The 23,097-nt window shown below is 54.5% G+C and overlaps 2 protein-coding genes across 2 annotated transcripts in view; one reads left to right on the top strand and one right to left on the bottom strand.

The window, feature by feature from the left end:
• PGS1 (phosphatidylglycerophosphate synthase 1) overlaps positions 1 to 10,699 on the top strand; it is a 51,949-nt gene extending 41,250 nt beyond the window's left edge. The window contains exon 9 of the mRNA XM_008579502.1: positions 10,306 to 10,699. The gene's annotated coding sequence lies outside the window, so the exon portion shown is untranslated. The remainder of the gene's footprint in view (positions 1 to 10,305) is intronic.
• Positions 1 to 23,097, bottom strand: part of DNAH17 (dynein, axonemal, heavy chain 17) — a 64,315-nt gene that overhangs the window by 13,123 nt on the left and 28,095 nt on the right. Inside the window, exons 21-37 of the mRNA XM_008579506.1 lie at positions 20,359 to 20,625; positions 19,322 to 19,483; positions 17,387 to 17,620; positions 16,441 to 16,605; positions 14,521 to 14,616; positions 14,153 to 14,370; positions 11,622 to 11,829; positions 11,231 to 11,346; positions 9,518 to 9,710; positions 9,004 to 9,239; positions 8,370 to 8,492; positions 6,585 to 6,789; positions 5,919 to 6,083; positions 5,463 to 5,603; positions 4,999 to 5,169; positions 3,236 to 3,358; positions 2,333 to 2,526 (exon numbers count right to left, since the gene is read on the bottom strand). Coding sequence (XP_008577728.1) covers positions 2,333 to 2,526; positions 3,236 to 3,358; positions 4,999 to 5,169; positions 5,463 to 5,603; positions 5,919 to 6,083; positions 6,585 to 6,789; positions 8,370 to 8,492; positions 9,004 to 9,239; positions 9,518 to 9,710; positions 11,231 to 11,346; positions 11,622 to 11,829; positions 14,153 to 14,370; positions 14,521 to 14,616; positions 16,441 to 16,605; positions 17,387 to 17,620; positions 19,322 to 19,483; positions 20,359 to 20,625 — 3,017 coding nt within the window. The remainder of the gene's footprint in view (positions 1 to 2,332; positions 2,527 to 3,235; positions 3,359 to 4,998; positions 5,170 to 5,462; positions 5,604 to 5,918; positions 6,084 to 6,584; positions 6,790 to 8,369; positions 8,493 to 9,003; positions 9,240 to 9,517; positions 9,711 to 11,230; positions 11,347 to 11,621; positions 11,830 to 14,152; positions 14,371 to 14,520; positions 14,617 to 16,440; positions 16,606 to 17,386; positions 17,621 to 19,321; positions 19,484 to 20,358; positions 20,626 to 23,097) is intronic.

The following is a 23,097-nucleotide window of genomic DNA, read 5'->3' as shown; positions in this document are numbered from 1 at the left end:
TTCAAATTAGAGCAGTTTTGATGAGCTTGAAAGACCACAAAACATGGATAATCAGAAAGATCAAAGGAACAAAAGTGACTTTAGAATCCATTAACACCTCTCTGTACCAAGCCCCAAACTCTTTCTAAGGCCTCAGATAATCCTCGCAGGGAAAATCTAGTGTTCTTGGGGGTGATCTTTGGATTCAAGAATCTGCGCCTCTCCCTTGATCACAGACGGCTGAGCTTACTGTATTCTGAATGAGTCATATGAACCAAACCGAGTAGTTTAACTCCAGCCCGGTCCTCGAATGGACAAAAGGCGGCACCCCTGGGGCGAGGATGTGTGCGTCCTTAGGCAGGTGCTGTCTGAGTGCTGCAGGGGCCAGCAGGCTGGGGCCCTTCCTCTCCCTTGGGACATTCCGGGGACACCTCTATCTGTTTGTTTCCCCCTCTGGCCTCCTCTGGCTTCTGCAATTAGCTGATGGGAGGCAGGGAGGAGGGGAGGAGGTGCACCTCCTGAAGCCCCAGTTCTGTTCAGTTCAGGCCTTTGGAATTGATCCAGCACATAGATGCTGTGATCCTTGTCCAGGAAGGGACTTCCCAGACTTACTGAACCCTGCCCCTGGGCATGGCTGGAACACCTTGCCTTTGAGACTCACTCGGCCAGGCCATAGGGCCATTCTTTGTGGGTGAATTAATGATGCAGAACAACGTGTGCTTGGCAGGCTCCAGGCAGGCCCCACCTCCCCCTGTGTGTGTCCTTGGCAGAGGACTGCTGCGGCGGCTCCCAGCAAACCCCTGGCAGCTTACAGCGGCCACGGTGGGAGTATTTACACCACAGAAATTGGCAAGTGCCATAAATTAGGACTTTTTTTTATTTGTATTGTTTTGAGGGCAGAGCAGTTTGCCTGTACACCACTCTGCCTTGGGCAAGCCCCTTCCGCTCTCTGTGCTTGTGAACCGGGAATGTGGACCTGCCATTCCTGGGATTGTGGGAGGGACCCGTGAGTTAACAGAGGCAAAATGCTTTCAGTAATGCCATGGAGATGCCCGTGATCAGCACTAGCTGCTGCTGTTACTCACCATCTATCTGAATTTCTTTGCTTTTAAGCTATCCCCCACCCCCTGTCATTAGGGAGGTAAATCTGCTTTCCTCCACATCATAAGAATGTTGCATATTTCAAGGCCAAGGACGTGATCTGGGTTCCCCTGGGTTTGGGATCACCCATGCCAACGCAAAGCACTGTAGTTCTTCTGCAGTTCGTGTCCCCTTCCTTATTTTAGGTCACCAACGTGCCATCAATATGTTAACTCAGGTAATCCTCAGAAGTGCTCTGGAGATGGAGGAAGTCATTTTAGCTCACCTTCTGGATGGGCCTGTGACCCAAACATGCTAAACTATCCCAGGCAGGTGGATGTTCCTGCTGAGACAGTCAGGTGTCCTTCACCTTGGCCTTTCCCTCCTTCCAACATCGCGCCCAGGATCCTGCTCTGCATGACCCTCCTGCGTTACAGGATCCTGGTTTCATTCTGCTTCCCACCCCCACCCCTTTCCTTTTCTACCAAGGAAAACAAAGCAAGACCAAAAAAGTCTGAATAGCCAACACATGTGAGTCAGGCCTCTGCTTTAGGGACGTGGTGTCTTTTGGGACATCGGGCTGCTTTCAGGCTGTCAGAAGCAATGAAAAGAGAGGAAGCCAAATGGCCCACAAGTGCTCCAGGAATGGACCCTGGGCCTGTTTCCGTGTTAAACCCCCATTTCCTTTAACAGCTTGTCCTCTTTCGACGTGCAAGCATTTTAGTTCTGGAGAAATTGTTCATGAAATTAGGACACTTCTCTTGCAAACAAGCCATCATCAACACGCATCACTGACTTTAGATTTCGCTATTGAGGGGTGGAAAGCCCTCAGACGCTGGTGGCTTTGCTACTGTTTTCTCCCCAAACCATCCTAAAAGGACCCTGTTTGTAGAACCACAGAGGACATTCATGTCCACACTTAAAATTCCACTTGCCATCTTGGAGCTCAGTGGGAAGTCTCGAGTCTTGCTTCCTATCATATGTCACATGGCGTCCCTCCTCACCCAGGTCTGTGGGGGCGAGGGACTCTGCTAACTGCACCCTGAGACACTGACATTTTAACGGGAACGCGGGACTGGAGTCGGTCCTGCCTCTGTCCCCGCAGAACTATGCGGGCAAAGGATTTAACTTCTCTGAGTCTACTTTCCTTCCTCGGTAAAATGGAGCTAAAAAATGAGCTAGGAGGATTAACTTAGGTCCACAGAATGCCCAGCGCAGTGGCCCATGGCTGAGGCGTCCTGGACGTGCCCTCTGCCTCTGCGGGGACACTAACCTGACAGCGTAGGTCATGCGGTCCGGCCTCATGCACCGCACCATACAGAGCTTCTGCAGGGCCGTCTTGTTCTTCCACTCCTTGGGGAAGATTTCCTTTTCTGGGGCCTCTGACTCCACAAGCTTTTTCCATCGCTTGGCGGATCCTTCAATGTCACTGTCCAGGTTTTTGAACTCATCCATCTCGGCGAGGGCCTAGGGGCAGACATGACAGTCCCTGACACTCTTCCTGCTCACCTGCCCACCTAGAGGCCCAGCAGGCACCTTCCCCAAGACGATCCTATATGAATTCCGTGAGGAAAGGCCATTGCCTTCCTGGGGCTCTGGGAAGGGAACGCCTGAGTGGCCTGTCACTGGAACGATGAGCTAGATGTCCATGTCAGCTGCAGGCCAACATGAAGGAATCTAATCCAGGGGCATGTGGGGCATATGGGAAGGGACTGGTGGCTGCTTCTCTAGAGGTCTCTGGAAACAGGGCCATTCTGTCTCAGGGGACTTCCTTCTTCAGGGCTTTCTGACATTGAAACTCAAGGGTCCCTGACTGTGTGTGTCCAGGAATCTGAGGAATAACCTTTACACTTTGCACTTTCCGAGCCCTGGGAGGAGAAGGAGGCTGGAAGAGGTGGGTGAGGAGCTGATCCCCGGACATGCGCAGGGCCTATCTGTTCCCTGTGGATGTGGCCCTCTGCTGCCGTGTGCAGGGACCTAAGGAGGGTTGCATTTCAAATAGGAATGCGGAAGCTTCCTGTGACCTGGCAGTCTGCCCAGTGGGTCTGCCATCCCTATGGCTGGGGCCTCCTTGCTTTACCCGATTTACAGGAGGGCCTTGTAAACATCCTCAGCATCACCCGGAAAGGCTCTGCTGCGGGAGACAGTACACAGTGTCCAAAGCCTGGAGACAAACCTTGATCCCGCCCCAGCCCTGGTTCTGCAGGAAGTCCACCGGCGAGACGACCCCGGCCTTAAAAGGGAAACGTAGGAGGAAATCCAGCTCCACTGGGTTCAGCTCCTTCTTCATGGATAGGACCTGAGGGAACGTGAGGGCCACACACTCAATGCTGGCCCCGCTGCAGGGGTGAGGGGTGTTGGCAGCCCACAGAAGGGCAGGAGAAATGCTGGCCTGCCCCTTGGGGTTGGGGCAAAACTTGTCTTCCCCCTGCTGTGTTTTCAGAACTGTGGTAAAATACACATAATGTCAAATCGACCACTTGAGCCCTATTGAAGTGCTCGCTTCACTCACTGGCATTAAGGACATTCACAATGTTATGCAACCACCACCTCTATCTAGTTCCAGAACTTTCTCATCACCCCAAAAGGAAATCCTCTGTCCAGGAAGCAGTCACTCCCCGTCCCCCACCCCCAGGCCCTGACAACCACCCATCTGCTTTCTGTCTCTACGGATTTGCCTATTCTGGACATTTCATATAAATCGAATCGTACGGGATATGCCTTTTGCAACACTATTAGCATAACGTTTCTGAGGTTCATCCACATCCTAGCATACATCAGAACTGAATTCCTTTTTAAGGCTGAATAACATTTTACGTTTGGATGTAGCACATTGAAGTTTTCCATTCACTGCGGATGGGCACTTGGCTTGTTTTGGCTATTGGGAATGATTTGGCTCCCGGCTGCTGTGAGGAATGCTGCCACGGACGTTGGGGTACAAGGGTCTGTTTGGATGCCTGTTTCCAATTCTTTGGGGAATACACCCAGGAGTGGAATTGCCAGGTCACACCCTAGGCTGTCTTGTCCCTTGTGTGTGCAGTGGGTGTGGTCTGGGTCATTCGAAGTGGCTGTGTTGGGTAGCTATCGTGACTCTGTCTGTCTCAGATGGACGGCAGGGGGCTGGGGACTGGGGGTCACTGCTGTCTCCTCAGTCTGGTGCCCAAACGGCCCCTTCTTCAGACTCCAGAGAGAGTTTCTCCCTGAGCCAGACCTTTCTTCTGGTTAAACGGAACATTCTTTGGACCTGAAGAGAATGCTTTCTACCCTGGAAAATCAGGGGGAGCACTGAGGACCCTGATGACCTCCCAGCAGGGAGGAAAACTCTCAGCGAACCTGTGACTCAGATGCAGATATAAAAGGGACCTCCTAATCTGGACCCCACCAGTTCACAGCTTGAGTGTGCATTGAAAACCCAAGCCATCTATAAAACTAGTGTTTCCAACCATACTTACAACACAGTGTAAACGAAATCACAGAGGGGGCATTTAATCAATTGAATGGAACGCAAATCTTTACGTATTTTATCAGGACTGTATAAATAAAGAAGGACGAGTTTCTGTTCATTCATACACTTATGTCTTAAGACGTATTGTTCAGCGTCCACAGCGGGCCAAGCACTAGTGCGGGACTATGCACTCAGCACTGCTTATATGTAGTAAAATCACATTTCTCTGTAAAATTCTCTTTCACTGGCCTCCGCCTTCAGCAACTCCCACTGGGACACCCTGCCTGCTTCCCTAATACCAAATAAAGAGAGCCCCAGGCATGTTCCAAGTCAGGCCTGTCGAACTTCGTAATTACCAGGGAATCTTGTTAAAATGTAGGCTCGGATTCACCAGTTCTGGGTGGTCCCAAGAACCTGTGTTTCCAACAAGCTCCCAGGGGGTGCTGATGCTGCCGGTCCACGGACCACACTTTGAGGAGCAAGCAAAATGTTACCTGAAATGCAACTTGTGCCAGGAAGATGAGTTTGTCTCGCTCGAAGAGCCCGCGGGCCGTGTACATGTAGACAGAATAGGTGATCTCATCCGTCAGGTTGATCACACGTTGCTTCACCTCGTCGGCAGGGGTGGTCTTCTGGATGGCCTTCTCGAACACCACGTTGAAGGCCTGGGGAAGTGGCCGCTGAGAGCCACGGAGGCTCCCCACTGCCCACGGTGGCCTCTGGCTTGTTTTGATTTGGGGAAGGGGGTGCCTGGGGGCACCAGGGCAAGAGCAGTGTGGAGGGACCAGCTCAGACCCTCCTCCAAGCGTGCTGGCATTGGACTGATCCAGTGCCCCTGGCTCCCCTCCCATCCCTGTCTGCAGCCTGGACCTGGTCTGCCCTCAGAGGGTGGCCTGGCATGGCCTGATGGCTCTGGTGACACCAGGCCCCCAGCCCCCGAGCCCATGTCCAGCCATACCTTGAGCGAGAACTGGTAGATGGGGTTGATTTTGTTGAGGTCGTTCAGTATGAAGTACAGCAGAGACGCCCTCTCTGCAGCCGGGCGATAGTTCTCTCTTGCCTCGTTGATTTTAACTTCTGTGATTTTTGCCTCTTTCACCTCAAAACAAACAAAAGGGGCTCGAACAAAACCAGCAGGTGGACAACGCCATGGGCAAGTGCCCCCCCACCCAAAACCCTGTGCTCCCTCCAAAGCCACCCCAGGGGACTCTCAGCAGATGGCAGCATTCTGGGTGGAACCCGGCCCCTTCTCCCTGTCCAGGCACCCTGGGCACTCAGGTGGCTGTGGCTTCTGTTCTGCCTGCCCATTGGAGGAGGCACCTCTCAGCCCTGCTGCCAAGCTTCCCACATGCTCTGGCCTGGGGCCCACAGGGGACAGGTGGCAGGGAGCAGGTGGCGGAGGATGGCTTCTTACCTTCTCCTCGATCTCACTGGCCATGTGTTTGGTGGTCTCCAGATTCTCCACCAGGGTAGTATCTCCCAGAAAGTTCCCCGATGCGGCTGACAGGCGGGCCAGGAGAGAATCTTCCAGCTCTTTCAGAACAATCTTAAATTCATTTTGAGACTTGGTGAGGTTCGCCTGCAGGAGTGGCCGAGACCCGGGGAAGCCAAGTCAGGCACTGCGTGGCCTCGCCGGTCAACAGCGCACTCCTGGCCTCCCTGAGAGGCTGTGTTGGCCAAGCCAAGGCCCGGGACTCAGGTGGAGAGAAATGACATCACGCTGAAAGGAGGCCGGCAGAAGTGGGAGCCCCCAGAGCTGTGGGGGGCCTGCTCCCAGCCTCCTGTCAAGTGAACATGGAGAAAGAAGGGGGAGACAGGCGGGCCTGGGCCCTCTGAGCAGAAGTGGTTGCACACGGGCCGGAGGCACAGGCCGCTCTTGAGGGCAGCAGTCTGCAGCTTTAGAGCTGTCTGGGGACCGCTGTGACTCCTGCTCTTTCAGTGAAGTGGTCATTTGACTTAGAATTAGATTGGGGAGCTGGATGAGGGGACAGCGGGAGCGAGAAATGGCTCATTCTGTTGGGCGAGAGGATAGAATTCAGTGTGACAAGCGGAGGCCCCTTCGGCCGGTGTCGGGCGTTACCTTCAGCTGCTCCAGGTCCGGGCGCTCTTTGGCCACCACAGCAGCCAAGAGTTGGTCCTCGAGTCCGTCCCGGGTGACCAGGAAGTTGATCAGGGTGCACTGAGCCTGCATCTCCGGCTTGTAGTGCGGGTTGAAGTACTTGGTGTGCAGGATCAGGCGGAACTTGGGGTGGTACTCCACCTCCTTGTCACCGATCCTAATGAACCTGGTGGGCAGAGGAGGGAAGGGTTAAAGGAATTCCCAGTGACCAAGTGACAGTAACGCCAGCTCAGACCACCCTTCGTGCCAGTCTGGTGGACGTGCCCATGCCAGGCTGCCGCCTTGAACCCTCCTCCTGGGTGCCGGGAAAGCAGCTCAGCCCTCCTCGTCCGTTCCTCCTCTTGGCTGGGGCTGGGTCTTCCAGAGGCCCTGCTCTTCCTCGGGGGATGTGGTCTTATCTCCACAGGGTGTTTGCTCACCTCTGGCTGCACATTGTGCTCACCTGGGGAGCCTCGACAGGGACTGACTCGACTTGAATGTACTGGTGTTCTGGACTGGGTCTGCCCGAGCTCACCACTCCAGACCTAATTCAGAACCCAGTACATTCTGGAAGCTCCCCAGGGCTGGACACCTGGGTCTGTTGATCTAGTGTGGGGGGCCGCTTCTCTCTTGCTCCTGGCTCTGCTCTCTCTTTCTGATTGAGCTCGCTTTTGGGGGCCCCTCCCTGTCTTCACCCCTTGGGTATCAGCCCTCATGCTAGGCCTTCCCAGACATCAGTGCATTTATGTGCCACCTCTGTTCTGGCTTCTGCAGGCACCCCTGCTTTTAAAGGCAGCTCCTGTCAACTCTGACACTTATGTCTTAAAGCCGATTTTTTTTCTTTATATGAAAAATTAACATAAGCTCAATGTGTCAGCTGATGAGTGGATAAACAAATGTGGTAGATCCATACAATGGAAGATAATTCCGCCATAAAAAGGAATGAGGCACTGACACCTGCTACAACATGCAAGACCCTTGAAGACATGCTATGTAAAAAGAGCCAGACTCGGGCCGAGCCTGTGGCGCACTCGGGTGGGTGCAGCGCTGGGAGTGCGGTGGCGCTCCCGCCGCGGGTTTGGATCCTATATAGGGATGACCGGTGCGCTCACAGTGCTCACTGGCTGAGCACGGTGCGGCCGGTCTCAAAAAGGACAAAAAAAAAAAAAAAGAGCCAGACTCAAAAAAGACACTCGTTGCATGATTCTATCTCTATGAAATGTCCAGAATAGGTAAATCCATGGAGACAAAAAGTGGGCTGGTGTTCAGAACTTGGGAGGGAGGGGGAACAGACAGTGACTGCTTACTGGGTACAGGGTTTCCTTCTGGGGTGATGAAAATATGAAACTGGACGGCCGTGATAACTGCACAACACTGTGAGTGTACTAAATGCTGCTGAATTGTACACTTGCATATGGTTAATTCCCTGTTACCTGAATTTCACCTGCCTTAAACAAAAGTACTGTAGTCTCAAAATTTGCAAAATGCATAAGAACAGAAAGAAGAAAAACATGACCCTCAAGGACGGCCACCTGGAGATAATCACTAATAAAATGATGCTGTAGATATTACTAAAGGGGAATCGGGCCCGTCTTTCCAATCTCTCCTTCCGGAGCTTGGGGTTCCTTCACACCAGCCAGCATTTTGTTAAGGCCCCTGCTACTGACCAGGAAAGCAAAGGAAAATCCATACATTTTTTCTACAAACATTGCCAAGGCCTCGCTGAGACGTTTACCTGGATTCAACCATGGGGTGCAAACAACTCACTTTCCCTTTTTAATCGTGTTCCTGCCCAGTAAAGGATCCAGCACAGGGTCCACGGTTTCACCAATGTTCTCGATGAGCAAGGTGTCCCCTTCAGAAATGGCCTGCTCGATGATGTCCAGGTAGCTACGGCACAGCACATAAGACCTTTAATGACGGGGGCCCAGGGACGGAGTGACCGAGTGAGGATGTGCAGGAGAGGCGGCCGGGGAGCCCGCAGCTGGCTCCCTCCACGGTTCATCCTTTCCTGAAAGGAGCCAAACGCTTTCACATCCGCATCTCATCTGACATCCCGGTGCTCAAGGATGGCAGCGGGGCAGCCTTTGTTACCCTATTGTTACAGCCATGGTTTCTCATCTACGATGAGAAAATAGACCACGTGCGATGCGAGAAAATGACCAGCCAGTGAATTGCCGAACAGGACACAAACCCAGGCCCTCAGCCGCCTCGCAGTTCTCCTCTGCGGGAGCGGCTGGTAAGGGGAAAGAGAGCCCCGGGTTAATTCCCTACCACCATGCTGTTCCCCAGGACAAAGTATTTCACCCTGTGGGCTAGTGTTTGTATTTAAAGATCCACCCATCCATTCGACAAATGTGAAATGCCTAAAGTGGGTTTCCAAGCACTGCCCCCCACGCACCTCTTCTGCCCCAGACGGATGGCTTTCAGCTCACTCCCGTATTTGTTTTTGATCCACTTGATGCCTTGAAGCTGGGCGTCCACGATCAGGGGCCAGCGCTCCGTGTTGCACAGGATGGTGGCGTTCTCAGTGGACATGCGGTCGCTGGGGAGGCCCTGGTTGTTCCAAGTGGCCACGTCTGCGTCATCCGTCAGCAGACTCAAGGGATCCAAGCCTTCCGTGATTGGGATGGGGACCTGCCAGGGAAAGGGCACTCTTTCTTAGGAGGGGTGATGTGACCTCATCTCTCAATGGAAAACAGCTCTCCAAATGACGCTGCATGAGCCAGCCATCTGGGAGAAGACAGCCATCTGCATGACCAGAAGTGGGGCAGCTTTGTAACGAGGTCAGAAATGATGTCAGCGCCAGCAACACTGGGCCATGGCCACAGAAGCGAAGGTGCAGTGTGGCAGGGTCTGCCCTGCCAGGGACCTCCCTGGATCTCTTGAGCCACGAACATGACTGCGCTTCTTACCTTTAACTGATTTATATAAGGGATCCAGAATTTTTCCATCAGCTCATTTCGGTATTTCTTGGTGAAGTAGCCCACGTAGGAGACAAAGGCAGAGATCAGCAGCACGTCCCCACACAGCGTGACCCCTTGGCTTTTGAAGTTCTTCACCGACTCAGCCCAGCGGACATTTTCCGATGCTAATCCTCCCACCAGCCTGAAATGGGAACATGAGAAAATAAAATGCATTTGAGTAAAGTGAGAGGAGTGGACCAGAAGCCCAGCCCTCCACCTTTAAACTTCTGTGCTCTTCAGTTTCAAATCCTCACTTGGCTCAGTGGCTCAACAATGAAAATGCTTTGGGGAATTTGGGGGAATAAATGCTTTAGGGAAACAAAAATAACGTTTTTTGGTGGTGCCTGGGAACGTTGTGCCTCCCTTTCCCCAGGCATCCGTGTTGACGTCCTGTCTATGCTGACGCTATTTGACTGTTTTGCCCACAGGCTGGGGATGCTCCCTGGGCACCAGTGAGCATGTGCTTGACTAGCGGGTGCTGGGTCTGGATGGGGACCACAGTGGCCACAGGACAATGTGGCATCCAGACAGCACCTGGCTCTGCTCAGAGTGGGGGTTCCAGGGAGGGCTTCGTGCTTCTCAGGCCATCAGCCCAAGGACTGGTCTCTGACCCTAGATGAGGCGCAAAGCATCGCCGTATTTGTTGACCTGCTGATGCCCACCGAGGTCTGTCAGAGCATCACCTGAGCAGCCCTTACTTCCCAATGACTTAGAGGCCACTTTGATTTTCTTGGCAGGTGAGGTCAAATCCCTCAGACCCACGCAGTGATGTCTGCACCACGCTGGGGACCGGTCTCCTGCAGCCTGGGCTGCTCCAGGGTTCTCACGTCATGCTGACAACTGAGCGATGAGCAGCTGCCAGCCCACTGGGGAGGGGAGAGTATAGGAACAAGCCGGCCCGAGAAGCGACTCCACCTGATGCTCTGCCCAGGCTCGCGGCGCTCGCGTGGGAGGATGTGAAGAGAGAGCCCTGAGCTGCACCGTCCATTACACAGGCGTGAGCCCTGCGTGGCCACTGAGCGCTGGACACGCTGCCGGCCCAAACCAAGGTGTGCTCTGGGCATAACATACACTCGGGGTTTCCGGGGCTCAGGATGAAAATAGGCACGGTAAAATACCTCTTAGATAGTTTTTATGTTGATTACTTGTTGAAACGATAATACTTTGGATATTTGGCTTAAATAAAATACAGAATTAAAATTGCCTTCACCTGTGTCTTTCTATTTTTTAATGTGGCTACTGGAAAAGTTAAACTGACAGACGTGGCTCACATTCTCTCCCCAGCGGACAGTGCTGCCCTAGAGCCCAAATCCATGGTGGGAGCTATAAGATGAGTGTCTGCTGGCTGTGAAGTGCTCCTGGAAGCCTGTGCCCCCCGCCGTGTGTGGGTGAGAGAGGGTTATAATGAAGGGCTGCCCAGAGCCAGACCCTGGGACATGGCGTCCCGGACAGCGTCGGGCTGTTCAGAATTCTGCACGGCAATAGGTCATGTATGGTGAAGGTTGCTGAATGCGCAGTAGACCTCACCCAAGGTTGATCCTAACTACTTCGAGCTCAAAATGTGAGAGCTGCAACCTGCTGCTTCTGCCTGGGCTCCTTCCTCTTCCTCCCAAGGCTGTTCTGGGGGGTCTCAGGGAGATGGGGGGTGGGAGCAGCAGCTACCTGTTTGCCAGCGAGATCACCCTGTTGGTGGCATCTGCCTCTTGCTGGCACTTGATCTTCTCAGCTGTCGCTTTTTCAAATGCAGACGTGAGGTTGCTCAGGTTGGCGTTGAGTTCCTGGAGAAACAAGGGGGAGGCCAGGCATTCCCAGTTCCACCGGGAGCAGGAGTTCGGAGCCTGGAGCGGGGCTTCCCATAAAGGCCGAGAGCCCCGCCAAGCGTGAAGGGCAGCCCCTGGCATGCTCTGGCCCCTGCCCCTGCCTGCAGTCTCTCTCGCTGCTCAATAATTCATGACAGCAGGCCATGCCAACCTGCTTTCAGCAGAGATATTGACCGGCGGCGCGAGCGAGGGGCTGCGGTGTCTCGCAGGGACGTGGGCGAGCAGGCACTTACGGCGATCTTGTTTTTGATCCGGGACAGCTTCTCCTGCGCCTCTGCCAGTTCTGCATTAGCCTCCTCCAGGGCCTGCCTCTTGGGGGCCACGTCACAGTAGACCTCGTAGAAGCGGACGATGTTGATGCACCAGGAGCACAGGCCCGCGGCCGCCGTGGACTTGGAGCGGATGAACTCGGGATCAAACGTCGGGTTGCCTTGGTAGGGCCTGGGAAGGGACAGCGGGCACTGACGCGGGCTCTGCTGGGACGCAGGCTGGCGGGTCCACCTCCCCGCCCTCAGCTCTGCGTTGGCCTCTGATGACAAGCAACACTAGGGGAGAAGGCTGATTTTTTTGTTTTTTTGTATCTCAATGATTACAAAAGAAGAAGAAAAAGAAGACAAAATTTGGGGCTCTGAAGTAGAACTTGGGGTGCGCAGGAGAGTGGAAGTAGTTCTAGGTGAGGGAAGGGAACTAGCGTCGTTTCTCCTCTGTGTTCCTGGCATGTGATGTAGCTGATCTCAGTTTAACTCTCAATGACTCCATCATAGGCAGGAGAACTGGAGTCCAGAGGGTCAGTGACTTGTCCAAAGTAACGGCGACAGGAAGTGGTAGAACCAGGATTGATTGACCACGCTGTCGCGTCGGCGACCTGTGCCAAGCACTGCGCTGGGAGCTCGTGGAGACTGCACCAGAGCCCCGCTCCATCTTACTGTGGGGAAATGGGCCCAGAGGGGCTGAGAGTCTCACCCAAGGTGGCACAGCCCTGAAGGTGCAGGTCTGGGATTCACACAGAGCCAGGCTGGCCCTGGAGACGACCCCCCGCATGCCCCCTCTGCCCTTCCTGCCTCCCCAAGGTGGCATTGCCCGGTTTTTCAAGACGGGCACCGTGAGCTAAGGTGATAAGGTTTTAGGAATGAGACTTATAAGAGATGATGTTGCAGGTGTCATACGTTAGGGGGATGTCAATGTGACCAAGAAAAATGCCCACAGGTGCAGTCCATATGCTCTAGAAACTAGTATTTTTTTAAAAAGATTTTGACAATATCATTAAATATAACAAAACTGGTCTGCAGGAAGAAATTTGAATAGATAATTTAAAATATTAATTGAAAAGCAATTCAAATTTAGGTTGGAATATAGCCCATCATTTCTCCTATGGCTTATTTTGTGCTTTGTTTAGGCTAATACCAAAATGAATTGGCGTCTTTCAAACGCACATCAGTGTGGGATGCTGGCAGTTTGGAGGTTTGCTGGGTGGCAGGAGAGGATGTTCAAGGCATTGCTTATAATAGCAAAACAGAAGAGCCTAAAAATTCAACGATGCAGGAGGAAATGAGTAAACATGATTCATCTACAGCAAGACTGTACAGCAGCTGAACAGTCGAGCTTATGAAGAGCCTTAACAACATAAGGAAAGGTGTTTTCTCCCAGAATGTTAAGCAAAAAATAAAAGCAGAGTAAATAATGATGTATGTACAGTATTATTTCAACTGTGAAAAAAAAAAACCTTAGAAAAAAGACTGAAAAGAAATATACATGCCGATAGTGCCCACACCCTGGTAATAGACCTACAAGTGTTTTTCTTGTTTTTTTTTGTCTCATTCTTTAAACTATTCTATATTTACCAAATGTTTTTCAATAGTCCAAACCTCTTCCTCACAAGTGGGAGCTGGGAGACACTGGGGTCCCACCTGGGGTCACTGAGGTCACAGGGTGTGGCCCTCTTTCCCAGACAGGGGCAGAGGGCCCTGATGCTGGGTTGCCAGGGGATGGCTGGACAGGGAGTCACAGGGGGTGGAAAACAGGCCTGGCATGCTTACAGACTGGGGTGCCTCGGGAATGCCAGCTCATGGAAGTCTCTGTGACACCCTTCCCACGGACCCTCCCCCCCACTCCGGAGGGAGTCACTGCCCTGTGGGGGGGCTCCCTCCAGATGTGGGACCTGTACAGTGGGACCAGTGGAAAGACAGATGCACGATGGAGCCTCAGGCAAATGAACACTTGAGTGTGTGCACACATGTTCACATTCACGTGTAGGTGTGCACAGGTGTGTACATTTTTGTGCATGCGAGTGTGCGTGCACGTGTGTGTGTGCGTGTGTGTGCATGGTCAGCTGCTCTCACAGGGACAGGCCTGTCTCCTGGTCCTGTGGCCTGAGGTTTTCTGCTTGTCAGCCTGGGGTCAGCTTGTGCTTGGCCCCCAGGTGCTGCATAGGGAGGCGCTGCCTGGATTTTGAGCCACAGGCCTTTCCACCTGCCCCAGATTCCTTCAAGTGGGGGAGACAGAGGGTGACGGAGTTCCCGGGAGCTGAGGCCACGCTTCACCTCCACACCCTGGATGACTCAGGTGCAGCCGGATGTGCCCAGAAGGTCACCTGTTGTCTTTGAGGTTGCACCTCATCCTGCTCAGCCCAAGACCCCGCCCCTCCCCTAGCAAGCACACTTCTAGGGGCCAGCTACTGGCAGGAGAAGGTTCCGGACCACGCAGCACCTTGACGCGATGAGGAAAGGAAGAGAACCCTGGGCAGCATGACCGAGCCCCAACTCACTTAAATGCTTTCAAGCAGGCTTCGGGAATGTGCTCCTTGTCGAACTTCTTCAGGGAGTCCAGGAAGGTGTCCACTTTGCCCATCATGATCTTTGCAGCCTTCCAGCTCTTGTCCTTGGGGATCTTGCCCCCGGGGGCGGTCAGAATCATGACGGCGGCGGTGACGTTGACCACGGCATCCGGGGGGGACCCGAAGGACTTCAGCTCTGTCAGGTTGTTCTGCAAACAAGGAACAGGGTGCGTCTGATGGGGATTTAGCCTGGGCCCTCCGTGACAGCTGCTGTGAGGGTGACCCCACTTGAACCCACGGCAAGGGCCGTTTCCTCCGCACTCGGGCCAGAGCCCCTTTTCTTTCCTTCCCCTCTTTACCTTATTCAGAGTGTCGAGAGCTTCCTGTGCGGCCAGCAGGGCCGGTTCTGCTTTGGCTAGATCCGTCTCACAAGCCTTTTGTTTTTCAGTGACATTCTGGAGGGAGCCAGACAGGGGGACGATGCAGACCTGCTTGTCTGTCCATGGGGCGTGTGTGAGCCCTCCCCTCACCCGCAGCCCAGGCCCCGGTGGGTGGGCTGCCACAGGAGGCTGCACCCCGTCCATGCATCCGCCCCATCTGCCACCTGCACCCCACGCACTGACACCCCTTTGCATGTGCTCGGTCACCCTCTGGAGCCCGCCGCCCCCAGCCCTCCAGCAAGCAGAATGCATCTGCAGCATTGGGGTTCCGGAATGGGAACTGTTCTGTTGGCTCGAGCTTGTAAGACGGGAGGGGAAATTTGGGGGCCGCCCAGACCACCCCCTGGCTTTGAGGTGTTCTTGTCTCTGGGACTGTTGTGTAATCAATCCCTCCAAAATGGACATCTCAGAGCAGACGGCTCATCCTCCCGTTAAGGAAGGAAGACCACCTTCAGGCATGCGTGCGTTCTTTCATTCACTTATGGGTAAAACGGTCATTCTCTGGATGGCTGGCAGAGAGCCCAGCTAGAGCTCAGCATCTTATCAGCAAGGAACAGCATCTCGAGGGGCTAAGGGCTTTGCTGGGCCCCAAGAAGAAAGGACGGAAGGAGAGGGTCTCTCTCTGCAAGTCTTCCCTTATGGGGGCAGCCTTCTGCCCCAGCCAGGGCAAAAAGCCCTCCACAGAATCCCATTTCACACCCTACTTTGGGAACAACGTGGGACCAGGGGGTGGGAGGCACTAAATCAGTCGGCTGTGACAAGGGCAGCACCCAGGATGTGCTCCCTGAAGCATCCCTGACTGGGACACTTCTGGGTGGAGGGGTTGGAGAGATGAGGGCACCCAGATGTTAACAGCTGCGTGTCAGCATCAGACAGCGAATCACAGAAACCAAGGATTCAGGGCTTGCGTCCTGCCCTGGATCCTGACTATGCCACTTGCTGGTTTTGAGATCTCGGGCAAGTTAACAACCACCCCCAGCCTCAGTTTCCCCATCTGCCTAACAGGGTTGTGGTTGTTCAGGTGAAAATGAGCTCCTGGCTGCCCTGCCTGGCCTGAGCCCCTCCACGCCCCAGCACAGGAGGAAACTGCGCAGGCGCCCGCCTCCTACCGGCCTGTGGAAGGAGGCTCTGTCCAAGGCAGTAAAACCAACTTGCTGGGCTGCCGTCGGCCGTCTCAAGAGACAGCAGGCAACTGCTAGAACACCCCTAATTTAAACAACTGGGCTGGCCAGTTAGCTCTGCTGGTTAGAGCTGGTGCTGACAACACCAAGGTCCAGGGTTTGAGCCCTGTACCAGCCCACCGTCTCCCTCCACCACCAAAAAAATTATATAGACATGGGACTGACGACACAAAAGGCGTGGGGAGAGGGTTGAGAAGTCAGACGACACCCAAACCAGCGAGGAGTCCACCCCGGGCCAGTGACGTCCAACCTCTGGGGGAGCCCAGAGCAGCAGGTCTGAGGACCAGGCTCCAGTGGAGTGAAGCTTCTCAAACCTTGACGTGCTCACGGATCACAGATCACTGTCGTGTGTTAAAATGCAGGCGCTATTCAGCTGAGCTGAGAACCTACATGTCTTCCGGGCTCCCAGCAGGGCCTCCACCATGGCCTGGGGACAGCCCTCTGAGGAGCTCGGCTGCAGGTGTGGGCATTTCTCTAAGGAAAGCCCTCTTCTGAGCAGGGGCCCGCACCGTGATGCCCTCCTTCCAGGGTCCTGGTTTGGGAAACTCGCCCTCTTCCGTGAGCCTCAGCCTTCCCCAGCGCCTGTGGGGGCAGCTGACCCCTCGGGGCGTCCAGCCGAGCGCAGCCGTGCACAGCGACCCTCCTGCTCCGCACCCACCTTGTTGATGACCTCGACCTTGACCTCCTCCTCGTCGGCGATCGCTTTCTCTTTGCTGACCTTCTCGGTCTCCACGCCCACCACCTGGATCAGCTTGTCGGCGTTCTCATTCTTCTGCTTGAGCTCGGCCTCCTGGACCGCCAGCTTGGCTTTGAGGTCGTCAACCTGGGAGAGGAACCCAGATGCAGGCAAGTGGGGCTCCCACAGGACGGCACGAGGGGCCGAGCACAGCGGCGGGGGGGCCGGCAGCCTACCACTCCCGAGGAAGTCTTTTCAGTATCTCAAAGGTGAGTATTTATTGAGCACTGACTGTGTACACCAGGTCACAAGTATAAGACATGTTCCTGGTGCTCAAGGGGGTGGCAATCAAGGTGACTGGTTAAAAAAAGGTCAACTGAGTCACAGTGTGGAGGAGGTCAGGGAAGCAAAGGGCCCTTCAGGCTGGTGGAAGAGTGAGAGGGAAAGCTGGGGCAGGGACCAAAAAGCCCCCTCGGAAGCCACTAGGAGGCCCCGGCTCGTTCACAGCTCGGGCCTGGAGGAGGAAGCTCTTTACCAGGCTCCCCGAGAGGCGCCACGAGCAGGCAGTCAAGAGAAAAAGGCCAGGACTGCATTATGGAGGATATTTAAAGCCAGGCAGAAGACTTAAAAATCAATACAGCAAAAGAAAGTGTGGAGGACGCTCTCTGAGCTGGGCACGGCGCAGATGGCACTTAAGAATGGACGCGTCTTCATTGACCGCATTGGACTTGACAGAGGTCACCCGCGCAGGGCTGGGAACGGCGCCTGTGCAAAGCAGCCACTGAAGAGGAGCATCTGGAAGCATCTGGAATCTAGTTTTCAGTATTAGAACATGTATACTATCACTGTCTGAGAGGGGACGTTTCTCATTCTCCCGTAGGAGCCTGTGACAGCGGTGTCACCGCGGCCCGAGCCCCGTCTCTCCTACCTGGGAAGCTGTGCTCTGCAGCTTCATCAGGCCGTTCTCCAGCCTCTCAATTTTGGCGACCAGCTCCATTCTCTTCTTGGCCAGTAGGTTCTGGTACAGCTTGATCTGCTCCAGGAAGCTCTTGGGGGTGGTGTAGTTGTAGCGCCTCTCAATGGCCAGGTACACCTTGGACATGTCGTTCACGGTGGTGTGCACATACGACATGAAGAGACTGATGGATGCTTTAACCTCCGGCTACAAAGACCAGATGGGCGAAGTCACCCTGGGGCCCATGCGCACGACCCGGGGCCTGTGGGGCCCGGCCTTACTCTTGGAGAGGACCGAGGGGCTGCTGCTGGCCACGGTGGATCAGCGAGGTGGGGCTTCCTGGACTCGCCCGGACCCCGGACGAGATGCATCAAGGCCCTGCTCAGCCATCGAAAAAGACTCGTGAACAATGCCTCCCGGGGCTGTTACGGGCATGAGGTGACCTCGCACCACTGAAGGGCTGAGCTCAGGGCGGGGACACAGCAGAGCTTTGTATCATCATCCTCTGACACACACACACACACACACACACACACGCATAGCTGGGGGAGGGCAGGGCTGAGAATGTGTCCTTGCATCCCAGGAATTTAGCAACCTTTACTGTGATTTCCTGTGCCAGGCCCTGGGATTTAGTCACACTTCCCCCAGCCGCCTGGGACTGCCCATCGACCCAGAGATGGGCACTGGGAGTTTGGCCTCAGAAATTGCCCAAGCAATATTAATTTTAATTCAGGTTAAATTATAAATGAATCCACCCAGCGCACACTTCTTCAGCAGGTAGGTGGCAGCCCTCGCTGGTGCTAGTGATGGGGTCATTGCCTGCTCCTAGGAGGCCCAGGTCTTGGGAACTGTTAACCCAAATCTGTGCCCCAAGGGAAAGGTCTGAACTGCAGGGTTACTGGGCATGGCCGATGTCGTAGTGACGCTCTAATGACAAGCAGGCTCTTTTTCCCATTGTTAAAAGCTAGGAAAGACGCTAATTTCAGGTTTACTCTATCCTACTTAATAACTGAATATGCATTTATTTATTGATTGATTGATTTATTTTTTGTCCTTTTTGAGACCGGCCACACCGCGCTCAGCCAGTGAGCACCGCGAGCACACCCGGTCATCCCTATATAGGATCCGAACCCGCGGCAGGAGCGCTGCTGCGCTCCCAGCGCCGCACTCTCCCGAGTGCGCCACGGGCTCGGCCCCTGAATATGCATTTATTTATTGATTGATTGATTTATTTTTTGTCGTTTTTGAGACCGGCCACACCGCGCTCAGCCAGTGAGCACCGCGAGCACACCCGGTCATCCCTATATAGGATCCGAACCCGCGGCAGGAGCGCTGCTGCGCTCCCAGCGCCGCACTCTCCCGAGTGCGCCACGGGCTCGGCCCCTGAATATGCATTTAAAACCCAGACGTGGTGTTCTGTGCGGCTTATCCTAGGGCTGCTCACGCTGACTGGGTCAGGGGAGGTCAGCGTGTAATGGCGGTTTCCCGGCAACAAGAAAAGACGCTGTCAGAGCATGTACTACGTGTCACGCTCGAAAGTAGGGCAGGTCAAGGGTGAACGAGGCAGCAGCCCCAGGCAGAGCCCTGTTGGAGCCAGAGGCCCGAAGCAATAAAGTGCGCCACTGTGTACACTTACCACAGTTAATAAAGTCTTGACACACTCAACTCAACCCATGGGACTAGGCCAAAAGCCCCAATTGCCCCATCTGTCTGCACAGCATCCACTGTCCACCCTGGGCCTTGGCCACACTGGAGCTGATTGGAAACGAGTGTTCCTGTGGCATAGTATCACAGGGTCGTGGGACAAAAAACCAGCTGCCTGACTTTGTTTACCATTTTGACGCTTTGTTCTTTGCGGATTGTTTTAGCATGAATTCTTTAGCCAGCAGAGGCAGCTCAGTGACTCACCTGAATCCCCTCAGTTTCCTCCAGAAAGCGCGCGCTGACGGACACCAGGGCGTCCTCTGGCCACTCGTGGAACCAGTCGATGGCCGTGCAGTTGACCACAGCAGGGAATTTTCTTGCTCGCACACGCAGGATGGAGCCCACAGGGGAGAAACACAGAATCACCTAGAATAGAGGTGGGACACGGACGAGCCACTCAGCCAGGGAGGGCGGTGCTGAGGCCAGATCTGCGCCTGCTGCAGGAAGCGCACTTAGAAGCAGAGCACTCTGCGGGGTCTCCTCTCTGAGGGCCCGGGAGGCGCGGTCCTGGCTCTGGGCATGAAGGAGGTCATCGCATCACAACGGATTAGATGCTCAGCTGACTTCAGGACACCCCCTAGCGACGGGAGGGGACAGGGTAAACCCCAAACCCTCGTGAAGTGGCCGCTATTTCTAAAAAAAGGCCGGCTGGAGGAAGGAGTGGCGAGTGGGCATGCGCAGGGGTGGATGATGTCCGAGAACAGGGAGGGCTGCGGTCTCCGGTGACACAGAGCCTCAGCTGGCTCCCAAAGGACATGGCTAATTTATTTCCAGGCAGGGTAGGGACTCCCTGGGACCCCAGCTGCAGAAGGTGCTGTGGAGACAGGCCGTGCGGTCCCTTTTGCAGGATGGGGACCTTCCTTCTCAAGGAGCTGAGCTCTGCAGAGGACCGGACCAAAGGATCCAAGGTGCTCTCGGTCTCACCAGGGTACTTTAGCCTGCTTTCCCTGGAGGTAATGTTGAGGTCAAGGTGTACGGACCTAAACTTGCTGCTTGTGGGGAGGGGGAGTGTATACAACACTTCTTTTAGCCTCAAGATATCTCTGACGGTCCACATGACACCATCTCCAGTCTCCAGTTCATCAGGCCACCTCTTCCCTCCCCATCCCGTACTGTCCTAACAGGTTTCCATGTCTCGTGAAGAACAGTCCCAGCTCTGCACAGAGTGAAGACCCAAGCCCCGGAGGTGACAGGACACTGAGCTGGGCTCCTGGGACCCTGCCCAGGACGGGGAGCCCTACCTTGAGCTGTCTGCGCACTTTTTCAATGAAGAATTTCCAACACACTTCCCGCGTGTCGGTCATGCCGAGGGACTTCACTTGCGATCGCATGGAGGAAATAATGTTCTCCACCTCATCGTCTGTAAACAGCCCGGGGATCTCCCCCGAGGCCAACAGGTCATTGATCAGCACCAGGAACTGCTCCTCGGCCACCTGGGAGTCTGTCATTAGGAACACCGAGGGCACGTTCTTCACAGCAGACTTGATGTACTGAGCAGCCAGGTCGACCTGGACCAAAGGAGGACACACTCAGAGTCCTCGACAAGAAGATGTGCATTTAGAAACATCCTCCAGAGCCACCAGAGTGGGACACCTTGGGATCAACTTCATAAGAAACATGCAGAGTCTGGAAGGAGATCCAGAGCCCTGAGCAGAACACAGCCGTGTTCACGGCAGCGTGTTCCCAACAGCCAGGGGGACAAGCCAGCTGTCCATCAGCATGTGAGAGGATCCACACAACGTGGTCTGTCCATACAGTGCAGTATGATTCTGCCTTAGGGAAGGAAATCCTGACACATGCTACACCGTGGATGAACCCTGAGGATATTATGCTGAGTGACAGAAGCCAGTCAGAAAAGGACAAGTACGTCCATACAGAGCAGTATGATTCTGCCTTAGGGAAGGAAATCCTGACACATGCTACGCCGTGGATGAACCCTGAGGATATTATGCTGAGTGACAGAAGCCAGTCAGAAAAGGACAAGTACCATACGATTCCACTTCTGTGAGGTCCCTGGAATAGTCAAATTCACAGAGACAGTAGAATGGAATCACCAGGGGCTGGGGAGGGGAAATAGGGAGCTGGTGTCTAACGGGGACAGAGCTTCAGTCTGGGAAGATGGAAAAGTTCTGGAGGTGGACAGTGGGGACGGCTGCACAACAGTGTGGATGTGCTTAATGCCACTGCTCTGTGCACTTAAAACGGTAAGTTTTATGTTATGTATGTTTTACCACACACACAGAAAAGGACAGAAAAACACCCCTTAAATGGAGACCCTAAAATAGGCCCCCCAACAAATACGCCGCAGGCTTGCACTGGGAGACAAGACTGGAAAGACAGGACCACTCCTCAAGGCAGTCTATACCCGCATGTAACTCCTTTCACATGCCCAGGAGGATTTAAAGAAATAACTGGACCAAATGCCTTTATAGTAATTCTGGAAGAATAATGCAGGAGAAGGTTTTAAAAAAAAGCGGAGGGACTTCCGGTTAAGATGATAGAATAGACGGTTCCCCAGCGTCACTCTCTCCCACAAATCAACGAATTTATAACTCTAAAAATGTAACATCAGCCAAGCGGGGGCCGCTGGAGCTCAGGGGAAGGGGAGGAGAGACCTGTGGAGTTCATGAAGGTGGGAGAAGCCACGATGAGAGAAAGAAAAAACTGCTCTGATCGTTTCGTGCCACGGCCGCTTTAAGGCTTGAGCTGCTGAGCTCAAGGAGCAGGAGCCGGCAGAAGCCGCAGCTGTGCCCTCCAGATGAGTTACTTGGAGGTGGAAGGGGAGAAAGGGCCTTGGTGGCCCCCAGGACAGCAAGACCACTAACAGGGTTCCCATGGACACACGCAATAGCAAGGAGACAGAACAGCTGTAAAAGGGAGCCGTTCAGAGACCAGTGAGTCATCGCAAAGGACTGGCGCAGGCCCTGCCCCATGGGAAGTGTTTGGAGCACGGCTGGTGGGGGAGACGGGCCCACCAGGAGAACACTGGGATGCAGCAAGGACAGCTGACCTGCCCCCCAATCAGTGCAGGACCAGTCAGGAATGCAGAATTGCATGGGGTGCAGTTTGATGAAAAGATTCAGATCCAGATCAGAGTTTCTATACAACTCAGGTGCACCAGGTCTCTGGAGAGCCGCAAGTACCTATAAGGTCAACCATTAAACCCCGAGTTGCACAAAAAGCCTTCCCTAGAGAAACAGCAGCAAAGTAGCAATTTAGCTCGACCACACAGCTCAAGTACTGGTTCCCACAGGAAGTTCCCCCATTTTAGAAGCAAAGGACAAAAAATTAGTTCTGGCCCAGGCACACCACCAGTGCCTTGGGGCCCACCAGGGACCATACCGCCACCCACAATCACTCACACCAGCAGCACCTCAGGGCCCACCCAGGAACACAAGGCTTGGAGATGGGGAACAAACCACACTCCCACATCCAGACATACTGCCAGCGCCTTGGGGCCTGCCCCGGGGCCAGGGGCATAGAACCAGGGAATGGACCCCCCTCCCACAACCAGGCACACTGTGCCAGCACCTCAGGGACCACCTGAGGACCCAAGGCATGGAGAAGGGGACTGGATCCCACTCCCACAACCAGGCACACTGCGCCAGCACCTCAGGGACTGCCTGGGGACCCGAGGTATGGAGAAAGGGAGCAGACCCCCCTCCCACAACCAGGCACACCACGCCAGCACCTCGGGGCCTGCCCGGTGACCTGAGGCATGGAGCCAGGAACCAGACCCCCCTCCCACAGCCAGGCACACCACACCAGTGCCTTGGGGCCTGCCTGGGGACCCGAGGTATGGAGAAGGGGACTGGACCCCCTTCCCACAACCAAGCACACGGCACCAGCGCATTGGGGCCCACCTGGTTACCTGGTGAGGCATGGAACTGGGGACCAGACACACCCCAAAACCAGGCATACTGCCAGCACCAAGGAGCATGCCAAAAACATCACCTCCATGTGGATGGCCCACCACAGCC

Source organism: Galeopterus variegatus, unplaced genomic scaffold (assembly GCF_000696425.1).
Source record: "Galeopterus variegatus unplaced genomic scaffold, G_variegatus-3.0.2 Scaffold1902, whole genome shotgun sequence".
Taxonomy (NCBI): domain Eukaryota; kingdom Metazoa; phylum Chordata; class Mammalia; order Dermoptera; family Cynocephalidae; genus Galeopterus; species Galeopterus variegatus.
Note: the sequence above shows the minus strand (reverse complement) of the source record. Positions and strands in the feature narration are given on the sequence as shown.